At 46.3% G+C, this 14,533-nt stretch overlaps 1 protein-coding gene across 2 annotated transcripts in view; it reads right to left on the bottom strand.

The window, feature by feature from the left end:
- Positions 1-14,533, bottom strand: part of LOC121443243 (protein bicaudal D homolog 2) — a 48,170-nt gene that overhangs the window by 17,434 nt on the left and 16,203 nt on the right. For both annotated transcript variants that reach the window (XM_041644924.1, XM_041644925.1), the window contains exon 2: positions 190-402. In XM_041644924.1, the coding sequence (XP_041500858.1) occupies positions 190-402 (213 nt within the window). The remainder of the gene's footprint in view (positions 1-189; positions 403-14,533) is intronic.

Genomic DNA, 14,533 nt, shown 5'->3' with positions numbered 1-14,533 from the left:
GTCATTCATCGTTCAGGCTGCGGTGCTCTACTTTGATATTCCTCCCTGCTGGTCAGGGTCTGCTCAGGATACGCATGACAGCAGTGAGATGGGCATAACTCAGGCACAGAACTGCTGAGAGACCACAGGAGCAAGATGTAGCCACACAGCCCACTGTCACAGTGACAGGCGTCACCCCCAGCCACTCACCTCTTTTAGCTCCTGGGCCACGGACGTGAGGCGCTCATTCTCAGACTGAGTGTTGGTGAGGACATTGCGCAGCTGCTTCAGCTCTGTCTGCAGCTCCAGCACCTTCCGCACATAGTACTGCTCCTTGGAGGCTGACTCCTGAATCAGGCTCTCCTCCCGGCTCTCACCATCAGCAGCCACCTTCTTGTGGTTTGTGTGTGCCTGGCCAAATGCCTGCACGGAGAGAAAAGACATTCATGAGACAGGTGTCCTGGGGTCACAAAGCAATGGATACCCAAGATCACAAGAAACACAAAGGCCTTGACCTGTGCAGCAGTTCTGTGTTGTCATGTGTTAAAACACACACTGAGAGGCACATGTTTCACCACAGTGGAACCAAACTAGTCTTCGGAGCACCATTATGTGGAAGGACAGAAAGGAAAACGAAGAATACAGGGCCACAAACATAGGTGGAACTTCCCACAGAAGGGACAAACCCTGAGGCCTGGTGATGTATACCAGCTGCAAAGTTCCCAGGACCAGGAAATAAGTGGTTTAGATTGTGGGCCTGGACAAGCTAATGGGAAACAACCCTAGAGCAGCGCACCCAACATACATTCCAGGTTTACAAAATCGTGCCAGCCATTACACGCAAAGGGTGAGGAGCCGCCCCATCCTCTACCTGATGTCAAATCATCCTTCGTTTCTTCTGGGACAAACCAGGGCTGGGCAACCAGAGTTCCTAGTCCTAAGAACAGGGCACAGTAACAACTAGCTAGAGTGGCCACCTCAGGTGCATAGGCCCAGAGATGCGTGTATCTGCATGTTTCAGACACTGGTGTCAGGCCCTAGGACTCGGGAAGAAAACCTACCAAGTGAGAGCAACAAGTACTGGCCTTACCCACACCACCAGGTCAGTCACCCACTGAGGCCAGCAGCTGTGCGGAACCCATACCCTACCTAGCCTGGCCCACCCTGGTCTCTGTTACAGTCCACTGAGGGACTGTGCGTCTACTCTGCCTTCCTTTCCTGACTCTTCCTAGGACCCGTGGCTCATGGCAAGAACGTTAGAGAAGAGTTACTGAAGAACAATAAAATGACGGTTTTCAGTCATTCTAAAAGAGAAAAGAACTATTTTCTTTCATTTCTTACTTCACAAGTCTAGGAACTCAATCCAAGAAAACAATGAGCAAAACATACAAAGCCACATTGTACACGGAAGTTACTATGTTGAACAGTTTCTAATATTAACATATAAACATGCAGAAAGCAATTAATTTTCACCCTGATAGGGAACTGGCAGATTGGAGCAGGGTCTAATCTGAAGTATATGCTGTGTCCAAGATACTGTAGGAAGGCCTCACAATGGGTCAGAGGACACACAGCCCAGTAAACCAGGGCTGGCACTGACGTGTGTATGGAGAGGTAGCCTGGGGCTCACAGTGTAACACTCCTGCAGTAGACTGTGGATTCCCTCTCAAGGTAGCTAAGCCTTACCCATATGCTCTCGGTCCTCCAACACAGCATCCATTCTACACAAATCAAAGTAGCTCAACTTTGTGGTTTCTAGTCTGTTTGCCTCCACCCTGATCCTAGGAAAGGATCAAGCCACACACTGCTACCTACACAGCACCTGACCCATGCTGCCTGTCCACCAAGGGAACCAAACACCAAGTCGGCCCCCAACTTGGGGCTCTGGGACTGAACTGAAGAGTCCAGCTCCTGTGGCTGCCTGGGATACACTTGTCAACTTGGGAGCTGGGGCAAGGAGTTTTCCCCAAAGTGTGATGGCTAAGCACTGTGATACAATATTCAAGCCCAGGCCTGCCAACCTGGGCCCCAACTTTTCCTCCACCCAAGCTACCAGCCTAGGGCACAGGAGCAGCCCTGGGCAGCTTTTCAAACACACTGTGATGGAGACATCTACCTTCAGCTGAGAAGACACACTGTCACAGGGACAGACATGAGGAGAAAATGTCTGGGGCCTGGCAGAATCAGCCTGGATTACACGCTGATTAGCATAGCAGAACGAAGCGTAAAGACAGACCATGAAAGGATTAATCCATTTCCAAGCCACTACCATCCTAGAACAAAGCTCAGAACATATTAAGGGAAACAAACACATCCAGATGCCAACAGGTGAGCTCCACAGTGAAGACCTAATGAATCAGTAGACAGCACACAGCCCTGAGTAGCCCAGAAGAGCAGAGAAGCCAAGAGTCAAGTACCAGAACCAAATCCTCAACTCAGGAGCAAAGAACAAACAGAAGACATAAAAGATGCCAACAACCTTCCGGAGAAGGCAGGGTCAACAGCAGACACACTGTGCATCTGGAGGATTAACCAGCTCTAAAAGGCAGCCAAAGGAAGAGCCCAAATGAAACAAACTAACAAATAAGAAAGCATAGCCTAACAAACCCAAGAGAGCAACTGTTTCAAGGAGTGTATCTATCAACTCACAATGCCAAAGGTCCAGCAGCTTTTGGTAGAAAACTGACCAGTTCATTCTAAAACTCACACAGCAATTCAAAGGACCTAGAACGGACTAAATGACTTTGAAAGAGCAGGACTATCCCCACCTGCTCCCATGACCCAAAGGCACTTCACTGCATAAACAGAGACAGATTAGCTGACCTGACCAAGCTTTATGTGCGCGCTCTCTCTCTCTCTCTCTCTCTCTCTCATACACACACACACACACACACACACACACATACATACACACGGGGGGGGGGGAGAATCTCAGATCTGAGAATGGCAGTCAACAGCGAATGCATGTAAACCCATCTACCAGGAGGCTGAGGCAGGAAGATGGAACAGTATGTACAATGATCCCATCTTGGGAAAAAGAACACCCACATGGGGCTGGGGAGATGGCTCAGTGGGTACAATACTGGTCATGTAATAATACAGACATGAGTTTGAATTGCTCAAAGCTACATAAAGGCCAGATGTGGCAGTGTATCCATGTGTAATCCCAGCTTTCCATTATTTTAAAGTACAGGGCCTTGAGAGATGGCTCAGTAAGTAAAAGCATTTGCCATTCAAGTCTGCTAACCTGAGTCCAGTCCCCAGAATCCACATAAAGGTGGAAAGAGAAAGTCAGTTCTACAAAGTTGAACACACAAATACAATAGATTTAACAATTTTAAATAAATATGGTACATCCATATAATGAAGTTACTACTCCCAATAAAAAAGAATTGATACATCAACAAAGATATACCTCAAAATCACTCAGAGAAAAAAGATAGACTGTTCAATTCCCTAGAAATGCAAACCAACAGAGGTTCAGTGGTCGGGGTGGAGAACTACAGAGGACACAAGACAAATTCATTACCTTGATTCTGCTGATGATCTCATGAACATATGCTCACATGAAAATTTATACTGAATACCCTAACATGCATGAAGCTCACTAAAGTTGCCTAAGGAAACAGCAGGGTTGTTTCTGAAGTGCTGTGCCCTCACCTGGAGAGTGTGAACCTACCAGACATAGCCCATCCCTGTAGCCACCATCTCCAGCTGGGAGGATGAGGGTTAGAGAGGTGGCTGTGTCTGTCTTATCGCATTGCTTTTGACCCTTTCAGACCATACTGCATCCAATCTTAGGCAACCTTTCAAATCCACTCAAATCCTGTTGCACCCAGAATCATCCTCCCATCCTATTGGTTGTGCAGGGTCCCTTCCGTCCTTCCTGGAGGAAATGCTCCTGGAAAGGAGTTCCTGTTTGACCTGAAGACTGGTGGGGAACAGCCATTGATGTTTTTGTAGATTTCCTGCCTCATCTTGTGGACCTTCTTAGGAGAGAGCCTTTGTCTACCACCCTGGTGTCAGGATCCTCCCCTGGACCACAGGTATAGCTTCTATCCTGCCCCTTCTACAAACTTCCCCAGCTGCTCCAAGGAAGGAAGACAGGGAAATAGAAGATCAGCTCTTCTCCAGTCTTAACCACAGGATGGTGGATGATCTGTGCTATGAGGAGCAGCAGTGATGTTGCTTATGGGCTATTCAGGCAGATTCAGTTCTCAACACAGGCTCTTGGCCCACATCCTGCCTGCTGCTTTGAAGCTGTCCAGGTTCAGCAAGACCCAACAAGGCTGGGAGAGATGAAGCATGAGGTCATGGCTAGTCAGGTGCCTTTAAGAGAAACACAACCCATGTTTGCTTCTGTCCAACAGCAGCCCCCTGAGACGCTGGCTTCAAGGTCAGCCACACCCATGTAGCCCTGGTGCAGTCATCTATGCCTACAAGAAACCAGGCCAATCATGACTTCAGCAGCAGGACCATCCTCAGAGATGCGACTTTACAGGATGCAGGACCCTAGTGGGCCTGTCAAATGTGGCTGGGATGGGAAAAGAGAAGCTCTGGATAGAAGAAAAAACTACAGCAGCCCTAGCAAATTTCCAAATTGAGCATAGTGGGAATAGTGGCCTCGAGTAAAGAAACAGTATGAGCTGTGATGGGGGTAGAGGGTAAGAAGGACAAAAGGCTTGGGCAGTTGAAACTATACCCATGGAAGGAGGTCAGGGCAAGTGCAGCAGCAAGGCACAGGCTGGGGTTTATGCCAGGGCTCAATACCTGCTATCCTTGGAATCTGCCAGATGACTGCAGCCATAAAACAGGCATGCCCACTGAGTGGTGGTGGTGCACACCTTTAATTTCAGCACTTGGGAGGCAGAGACAGGTGGAATTCTGCTAGTTCCAGAACAGCCTGGTCTACAGAATGAGTTTCAGGACAGCCAAGGCTATACAAAGAAACTGTCTTGAAAAGCCAAACGAAAGAGACATGCCCTAAGCATTAGACTATTTCATGGTGCCATGGTGTAGGAGGGCCGCATAAGCAGCTACTCTGCACATAAAAACTGAGGCAAAATAGGTTGAAGCATTTTGCCACAGGTGTTTGGTCTGGTTACACTATGGGGTGGTATAACACTGATAGAGAACTGACAGGACAGGGCTTTGGAGTCACATCCAAGAAATGTGTCTTTATCCCTCCACTTCTGGAAACCAAGCATCACAGCAAGGGAGGACAGACTCTGGATGCATGTGGGAGCATCCAAGCCCACCTGTGCCCAGCGTCTTAGGAAAGGACAACTAACATCATATGCTGCTTAGTTGATCCACCTCTGAAATAGGACACAATAGTGCAGATGGGGGTCATGTTGAAAGTAGATTATAGTGTCCCTCAATTTCCTCACTGATAACTTGGATTAATGTCTCCAGCCTGAGCTCGCTGCTGAGAAGATTTAGGGTCAATAATTGTCTCATTAGAGACTAAGCAGCCTCTCAACTCCCTGAGCCCCACCCGGTCCCCAGTAACAGAGCCTTCAAACACAACTTCAGGGAGTCATTCTCTGTTCTCGTCTCCCTTTTCTGGTGGCCCAGATGCAAGCATTATGTTTGACTCCAGACAGAGCAAGGGACTCATCTCTGGAACAGTGTCAGCATGCTGAGTGCTACCCTGCTCCCAACCCCAAGGATCTAGAATGAGGGCAGCACAATGTAGGCCACCAGCCCTCAGAATGGGCCCTTGCCCACAACAGATGCTCAAGTCCTGAACACAAAAAAACAGAGGTTGAGAGTCAGCATCAGAAGCAGCACAGATATGGCCTGGCAGACACTTCCTATGATTTTGAAATCAGGATCTCAGTGGCCCTAACTCCTGAAGGCTATCTAATAAGCTGGTCCCAATAAAGTTTTATTGCAACATCGTGTTGTTTCCCCAGAAAGGGGTTTGCTGAGACCCAGTCTAGGCAGCAGTCCCATCCCCTCCCATGAGCAGAACACCTGCAAAGCTCCCTACTGTCACCTGGGGGGTGGTCCAACAACCCTGAACAACTCTCAAGTGTAAGTGTCCTTCCCTTGATCTGTTGAAGAAAACCTAAGTTCACTCTGGCAAGGCTGCATCAATCCTGTGCCTGACAGAGAGTGGGAAACAAGCAGCTGGACAGAAGTTAGGAGGGTAGAGAAGTATGCCAGGTAGAGGAGGAAGTGAACCAAAGCACAAAAGGTAGGATTTGGTGGGGTTAGGAGACCCAGCTCCCCATGCCGGTGCCTGGCATCAGACAAGTATCCCCATCCCTTCCTACTTAGCCATGTCTTACAGCCTTGTCCACAGACCAGCTGGGCAGAAGGCACTATTCTGTTAGCACTTCATGGCTGCAGAGGAGGAGAGTGAGCAGAGTGAGCAGGTATGTACACATCAGGAACTAGGCTGCCTGGGCCCATCTCCCATGAACTGACAGCCAGATTCAGTGGAGGCACTCCTTGCTGAAACTGAAAACTGGGCTACAAGACTAAGTTCCCAAAGCTGGATGTGAAGAAGGCCAGGACTGCGTTGAGAGAACATGGTACCAAGCCAGTGTTATCCACAACCAGCCCACTAACTAAAAGGATGCGATGAGGACTTGAAGACCAGTCCAGATCAGTGCCAACCCCACCCCTTTCTACCTTTCCGCACATTTGGCCAAGTCCTACAGATCCCACAAGGTTCCTACTCTAGAGTGAGCCAGAAGGGCTGCTTGGCTCCCTGCCAATGTCTACTGAAAGTTTCCTCACCTACAAAGGAAAGAAAGCCCCAACCACTTACCCGAGAGTAATGTGGACATCTCACAATGAGAGCTACTCTTCTGTACCAGCAGGACAGACTGACCCTTCAATCTGGAGAATACATTGGGGGCCTGGGAACAGGTGTAATCAGGACTGAGCACAAACCCTCTGCCACCCTACACACTATCCATGGGGGTCTGGCTCCCTGGAGAAGGCCTATACCAACAAGCCAGGGAATGGGTATCCCAAAGAATTCTTCTCCCTAAACCAGTTTGATCATTTGATGCAGCAGGCATAAGACTTGCCAAACCAGGGGAGCCAGCCTCTGCAATCTAATGAGACAAGGCTTGTTCCAGGAAACAGACTCCACAACAAAGCCAGGAGCCTCCAATCCTTTGTCTGGGCTGATTCAGTACCGCCTACCCACAGACTGTGGGTTCCACACTTATTCCGAAAGGGACACCACGCCTGCATCAGGCTGGGCCTGGAATCCCAGGAATCCCTAAGCTGTACCAGCTGCCCATCCTGGCACGCCTGCTGGGAAGGGCTCTCCTACCACCTGCTGAAATGGAGATGCTATTTGGTTCCTGGCAAGGGCTGGGGAAGCAGAGAGGTTTGCTTCTCATCCGATCCCCACATCCTCACCCTGAAGAGAATGGGGACGTGAGAATAGTCCCATCACAGCACCTCTCTGTCTAGGCTTGTTAGAAATGCCTAGAGGCTGGCACACGTATCCTGTCAATCTTTACCAGTGGCATTTAGTCATACTTACTGCATTCCTGGCCTCTGATGGGCACCAGTAGCATAAATATTGTGCAGTGTCAGGATCCCCAGGACCCAGCCATTCAAAAGACACTGACTCACTGGTGGATTCACCACCCATTCACATTTGCAAGCCACTAGGCTACCACAAAGGGGAATCCAATGTCTTGAAGGCCTGGAAAAGAGCTGAGGTGGCTGGAAAGAAAAACATGGGCCTGGGAGGCACTGTTCAAATGGGTCTGAGAGCCTTGTTCCATCCTGGGCAGCTCATGAAAATGCTCAGTGTCCTGTATTACCAGGATTCCAGGACACCAAATGGCATCAAATCTTATTAAATTCAAGATGGTGATCTGGATATTAAGCTGATATAAATGCAAGCTCAACACCATTCATTTAGAGATAAAGAACTTAAAGTATTAAGAGATTAAATCTATAATCAAAGTTTGATTAAACCTATGCTGCCTGGGAAAGGCTAGTATACAAATTAACAAGTAGGTAGAGGGATCAGTCAGGGACCTCCTCAATGACAATCTGGACTGTCAGAGACAGAAGTCTCCACAGCAGGACAGATACAATCTTCATCCCAAACAGAGCTGTGTGCAAGAAAAACTATCAGAAGGAACTGTAAATGATGTAAGAGTGATCTAAAATAGGAAGAAACTGCTAGCATGTCTGTGTGCCACAGAGAACAAAATGTATTTTTCATGTTTGTATTATAATCTAAAACTGTTCTGAAAAAATGCAACAGAAAACTAAGACAGTATATATCCAAACACACAAAAATTTAAAAAATAATCTCTTAATTACATCTGTATCAAGAAAGAACTAAACAACAGGAAACAGAGTAAACAAAAATAGAAACATCTTATGAACACTCAGGATAGTCTAGCTGGACTACGCAAGGGAAAGGCAGCCACTAAAAATAAACATGAATGATAAAAAGAGCTGTTCCTTGACTCTAAACAAAGTAGCAAGCCAAAGCCTCCACATAGCAGAGCTGGACAAAGAAAACAAAAGGCAAAGCAACCATGTTAGTGAGTCTTTTTACCCAGTTACAACTACTAAGGCTGACAAATGAGCAGCTACCTCCCCAGAGTTAGGAGCTAAACACTGACAGCTTGATTCCAGCAGACATGTGAGAGCTGAGCTCCCACATCCATGGCACCATCTCTCTTCCTTGGGCAAGCCACCGAGGAGAACTCGAACCCAGGAGTCCAGGATCAGAGTCCCTGGCGACTACCACATCCATTCAAATGGAGGCATTGACAGGATCTCAGCAAATCTTCCCTTCCAAATGGCAGGTGCTTAGAGACCAATCCTATGCTGATACAGAACTGAAAACTCAGCAAACCCAATAAACAGAACCTGTTTTATGAATTATTCAGTCATCAGAAGACCATGCCCGGAACTCAAATGTGAGATAAGCCAGCTCAGTTTTTAAAGTATGCATTCAGCATGTATTAAGAAACAAAGCAGGCTGAGAAGCATAAGTAAACCACAATGTCAGGAGAAGAACTACCAACTGCCACACATAAACTAACTGTTGAAAGGAACTGAGAAAAGGAATCTCTCCAAAAACATGAGTTAAAAGTAAAATAAACAAATAAGAAATCTCCAAAGTAAATTGTTCAGTTAGGAACACAAAATTTAAAAAATTATACTTATAACCTTTACCTCAAAGCACATACTCCGCAGACATCAGTTTCAGTAAAAACAACACTTGTTCAAGGAGGATTATAAACAAGAAAGGCTAAATATTAGTAAAGTAATGTAATCTCTCAATGTCAGGCAAAGTTCTTTTAATATGGGCACCACAACTAGAGAATTTTGGATCCTTCGATGACTTCTTCATGCTGTGGAGAATTTAGAAAATTTTGCTAACAAAAATTCTCCCCTTTCATTAAAAATATCTTTTTGTATATGTTTTTATATATGTTTATATATGTTTGTATATGTTTTTGTTTAATTGAGACAGGGTCTCCTGTATCCCAGGCTGGCCTCGAACTTGCTAAGTAGCCAACTAGGACTTTAAGTTTCCTGATCCTCCTTCTTCCATCTCCTAGGACCTGGGTTACATACTACCCCCGACTGATGTGGTACTGCAGATGGAACCTAGGGCTTTGTGCACGTGGACAAGCATCTACCAACAGAGCTACAGCCTCAGGAGCCATGCAACCCAGATTTTAAAGATAATAGCCCATTTATGAACACCCATCTTTTGAATTCAGGGAGGTTGAATCCAGTGTTTATAACTGTGAGAAAACTATCATTAACTACACACTAACACCCCTCTTCAGAGAGAAACCCTGTCTCCATTAGCAATAACTCCAGCTCTGCTTCCCCAAAGTCAGGCAACCAACAATCTATCGTCTATTCTTATAAGTTTGTCTATTTCTGGACATTTCATGTAACTCATACAATACTGGTCTTATGTGGTTTTTTTCCCCACTTAGCACATTTTTCAGGTCCATGCATGTTACAATTTTTATTAGTACTCTTTTTCTTTTTACGGCTGTATGTTCCTATGGCACATGCAGACCACATGTTTACCTACTGATCGTGTGATGAGCATTTGTGTTGTTTTCCCTTTGAGGCTATTATTAAGAATAACAGTACTATAGTCATTCATTTAAAAGTCTTCAGAGCGGGTGGATCTCTGTGAGTTCGAGGCCAGCCTGGTCTATAAGAGCTAGCTCCAGGGTAGACTCCAAAACTACAGAGAAACCCTGTCTCAAAAAAAAAAAAAAAAAAAAAAGTGTAAAAGTCTTCAGAGGATTTTTGTTTTCGTTTATTTGACATTTTTGCCTTTTAATATTTTGAGACAGGGTCTCTCTATGTAGGCCAGGCTGGCCTGAAGTCACTACGTAGCCCAGGCTGGTCTCCAACTGGCAATTCTGCTGCCCATCTCTTGAGTGCAGCAATTACAGGCATATGAGCCACCATATGTCAGGTGCTTACCTAAAAATTTTTGTGTGGATATATAATAAGTCTCTTGGTTCTCTGTCGTGGTTTGAGTGTGACCTGCTCCCCACAGGTTCGTGTGTCCTTAGCTGTTTGATGCTATTCGGGGAGGCTATGGAACTTGTTAGAAGGCGGCCCATAACTGAAAGAAGAGGATCACTGGTGGTGTAGGAGGTCCTTCTGTCTCTGTGTTGCTTTCATTGGTTAATAAAGAACTGCTTTGAGCCTATGGCAGGGAAGAACAGAACTAGGTGTGTGTGGGAGGAGCTAGGCTGTATGCTGGGAGGAAAAAGGGCAGAATGGGAGAAGCCATGGATCCTCTGCCTGAGACGCAGGTAAACCACAGTCATGTGGTGATACACAGATTAATGGAGATGGGTTGAATTGGGATGTAGGAATTAGCTGATGGGAAGTTGGAGCTAATGGGCCAAGCAGTGATTTGATTAATACAGTTTCTGTATGGTTATTTCAGGGCTAAACTAGCCGGGTGGCCAAGATGAACAAGCGGCCCCCTACCTCCTACACACTGGGACACAGGGCTTGGTGATAACTCACCTCTGTTTCAGGTCAGAGATCTCTCTGCTTCTCAATCTGCTAAAATGTGACCAGCTTGTGTTATAAGCTCCTGCCACCAAGTGTGAAGACATAGCTCTCATGCCTTTCTATCCTGTTGGAACCATGGGCCAAAAGATAAATTCCTTCTCTCCTAAACTGTCTAGTCAGTCGTTCCACCGCCTGGAAGGGAATTCGAGGCCACACTGTAGTTCCGGGATGACTTTCTTTTCTTTCCTTTTTGGTTATTTTTGAGATGGGGTTTCTCTGTGAAGCCTTGGCTGTTCTGGAACTTGCTCTGTAGGCAGACTAGCCTCAAACTCACAGATCTGCCTGCCTCTATCTCCGAGTTCTGGGATTAAAGACATGTGCCACCACTGTCCAGCTCAGGATGGCTTTCTTCAAGGAAACAAACTGTTTCCCAAGGGCTACTCCACAGTACACTCCCTTCTAGTCTGTCCGCATACTTGCCACCTTTGTCGTTTGTCTATGACAACCACCATAGTGGTCTGAGGTCTCTTTTCATTTGTTAGTAACAACGGCGGCTACCAATGTGTAGGTCTCCTACGGTACAATACTGCTCTTAATCCCTGCCTCAAGATTCTAAGAACTCATGTTCCCATTTTAGGGATGAAGAAATCCAGGTTCGGGGCTGGAGAGATGGCTCAGTGGTTAAGAGCACTGACTGCTCTTCCAGAGGACCTAGGTTCGATTCCCAGCACCCACATGACAGCTAACAACTGTCTGTAACTCCAGTTCCAGAGGATCTAACACCGTCACACCAATGTACATAAAATAAAGTTAAATAAATTAAAAAAAAAAAAAAAGAAATCCAGGTTCCCAGTGGTCAAGACTGTGACAGGGAGGAAGAACAATTAGACCAGAGCTATCCCACTCTCAACTGCTGTCCCCTTCCTCAGCACTGATGAGGAAGGATGTACACACACCTTGATTCCCAGGAATAAGGAAGATGCTCAGAGAGACACCCAGTGAAGGTTCTAACAGCTTTTTACAGCCTTCATTTGTCAGAATCATGAAAACCATCCATGGAAAAGGCAAACTGACAAGAACAGCTGCATGTAAAGCCAGCAGTAATGCCAGGGGCCCACAATGAGGAAAGTGAGGACAGTACTCTGCACACTGCTGTGCTATAGGTGGGCTTCCACCCACTGTCCAGCCATTGCACCCAAAAGAAAAGAGCACTTGCCATCCACTAAGCACTCCAAAGCCCCATGGTGGAAATGACCCAAATAAGGTCTATCTGACACTGGGTGAGGAAGGTATAATACACCCCAGGCGATCACCATGCGGCAAGAAGTGTGAACAACCTAAGGCTCTACAGTGAGGATCAACCTGACAACGTAAATACCGTGAGCACACCCAAAACAGGCAATATGTGGCTCCATGGGAAACACTAAAAGTGAGCAAGATCAGCCCAGGGTGTCAGCAACTCATGAAGGCCCAGAGAGCAGACACGGGCTTTCTCATTGGTTACATTCACTGCAATGAATAACAGAGCCATATAATTACAATCTGGGTACTTTCAGTAAGTCTTACACACCAATGAACGCTGACTTTAACTTTAAAAATGAACACAGGGTAGGAAGTGGAGAGATGGCTCAGGAGTTAAGAACACTTGTTCGTGAGAGGACCTGGGTAAAGTTCCCAGCACCCACATGACAACTAACAACCAACTATAAATACAGTTCCAGAGTATCTGGCACTCTCAGCTGAGCAGTGGTGGTGCACACCTTTAATCCCAGCACTCAGGAGGCAGAGGCAGGTGGATCTCTGTGAGTTCAAGGACAGCCTGGTGTACAGAGCAAGTTCCAGTACAGGCTTCAAAGCTACAGAGAAACTGTCTCAAAATAAAAAAAAAAAATAACCTGGGACAGTGAGATGATTCGGTAAGGCTACCTGTCACTAAACTTGATGACCTGAGTTTGATTCCCAGAACCCACACGACAGAAGGAGACCAGCTCAAGTTGTTGTCCTCCTACCTCCACACACATGTATATACATTGTGTACATTATATATACACATATATAAATGTAAAAAGAATTTTTTTTTTTTTTTTTTTGGTTTTTCGAGACAGGGTTTCTCTGTGGTTTTGGAGCCTGTCCTGGAACTAGCTCTTGTAGACCAGGCTGGTCTCGAACTCACAGAGATCCGCCTGCCTCTGCCTCCCAAGTGCTGGGATTAAAGGCGTGCGCCACCACCGCCCGGCAAAAAGAATTTTTTAAATAAAAAGACTAACCCAACCATAGGGACTGGATATCTAAAGTGTTCCCAGAACACACACTAGGCACACTAGAGCATGGAGCATAGAGCTGCGGACACTCCAGCTCCTGAAGAGGAAAAAGAAAGGGAGCAGAATTGCAGGTGACCAGCGAGAGTGCATTGAATGCCTGTGCACTATGTAATTATAGTTTAACGGTTAATAAAACCCCAAGCCAAACAAACTTAAAGTTTGCATCCACTCCACGGAGTTCAATTACCTATGATTAATGAAACAGGTGGCATCATAGACAAGATGAAAGATCCCATTTCCATGAATGCACTTTCAACAAAAACCTGAAATAAGAACACAGAAACAGCTCGGTGTAGTGGTGCAGGACTTTAATCCCAGCACTCAGGAGGCAGAGATATGAAGATCTCTGAGAGTTTGGGACCAGCCTGGTCAATATAGCAAGTTCTAGGCCAGCCAGAACTAACAGTGACACCCTATCTCAAAAACAGCTCAGAACTGCTGGGTGGTGGTGGTGCAAACCTTTAATTCCAGCACTCAGGTGGCAGAGGCAGGTTAATCTCTGAGTTCAAGGCGAGCCTAATCTACAGAGCATTCCAGAACATCTCCAAAGCTACACAGAGAAACCCGGTTCAAAAAACAAAAAACAGCACAGAACCAGGCATGGGAGGCAGGAATAGAAGGGTTTTAAGTTTGAATTCAACTAATGAGAGACGCCATCTCAAAAAAAAAAAAAATCAAAAAACAGACTGGACAGGTAATGGTGCCAAAAAATGGACTGCCGGGTTACGGTACACAATGTGCACAAACTCACCCCATAACAGACGCACAGACAGCTACAAACCATCAGCAAAAAGAACCTCAGATTGAACTACGCACAGATCAGGATGCAACATAGAGTTAGAGGGCAGAGCTTCTCTCTAGTCCATCCCAGTACAACCTGGAAGGCCTAAGGCTGGACTCAGGTGGGCAGAAAGTACAGTGGAAGGTGGGACTCTAAACACATCAGGAGCAGATTCTGAGGCATCTTTACTGGCTTTGCTAAACTGAGGTGTTCCTTCCCAACCTTCAGTCACATCAACTCCACCAGTCTTGGGTTGCTACATATGAAGACAACTCAGGCTATAAGCGCAGCTTGTTCCAGCTCTGGTGAAGGTCCAGACCACAAGAGTGGTCCCAAAGAAGAAAAGCAATAATCTTCAGTCACTGCACTTTACAGCTTGCCCTGACAGAAGTTCACTAGCTTCCCACAGGAATACTAGCCCCTTCTAGACCTGAGAAAACAACTT

The sequence above is a fragment of the Microtus oregoni genome, unplaced genomic scaffold (genome assembly GCF_018167655.1).
Source record: "Microtus oregoni isolate MIOR12 unplaced genomic scaffold, Mior012 000103F_ref0000194, whole genome shotgun sequence".
In the NCBI taxonomy this organism is placed as follows: domain Eukaryota; kingdom Metazoa; phylum Chordata; class Mammalia; order Rodentia; family Cricetidae; genus Microtus; species Microtus oregoni.
This window is presented reverse-complemented; position numbering and strand designations above follow the sequence as displayed.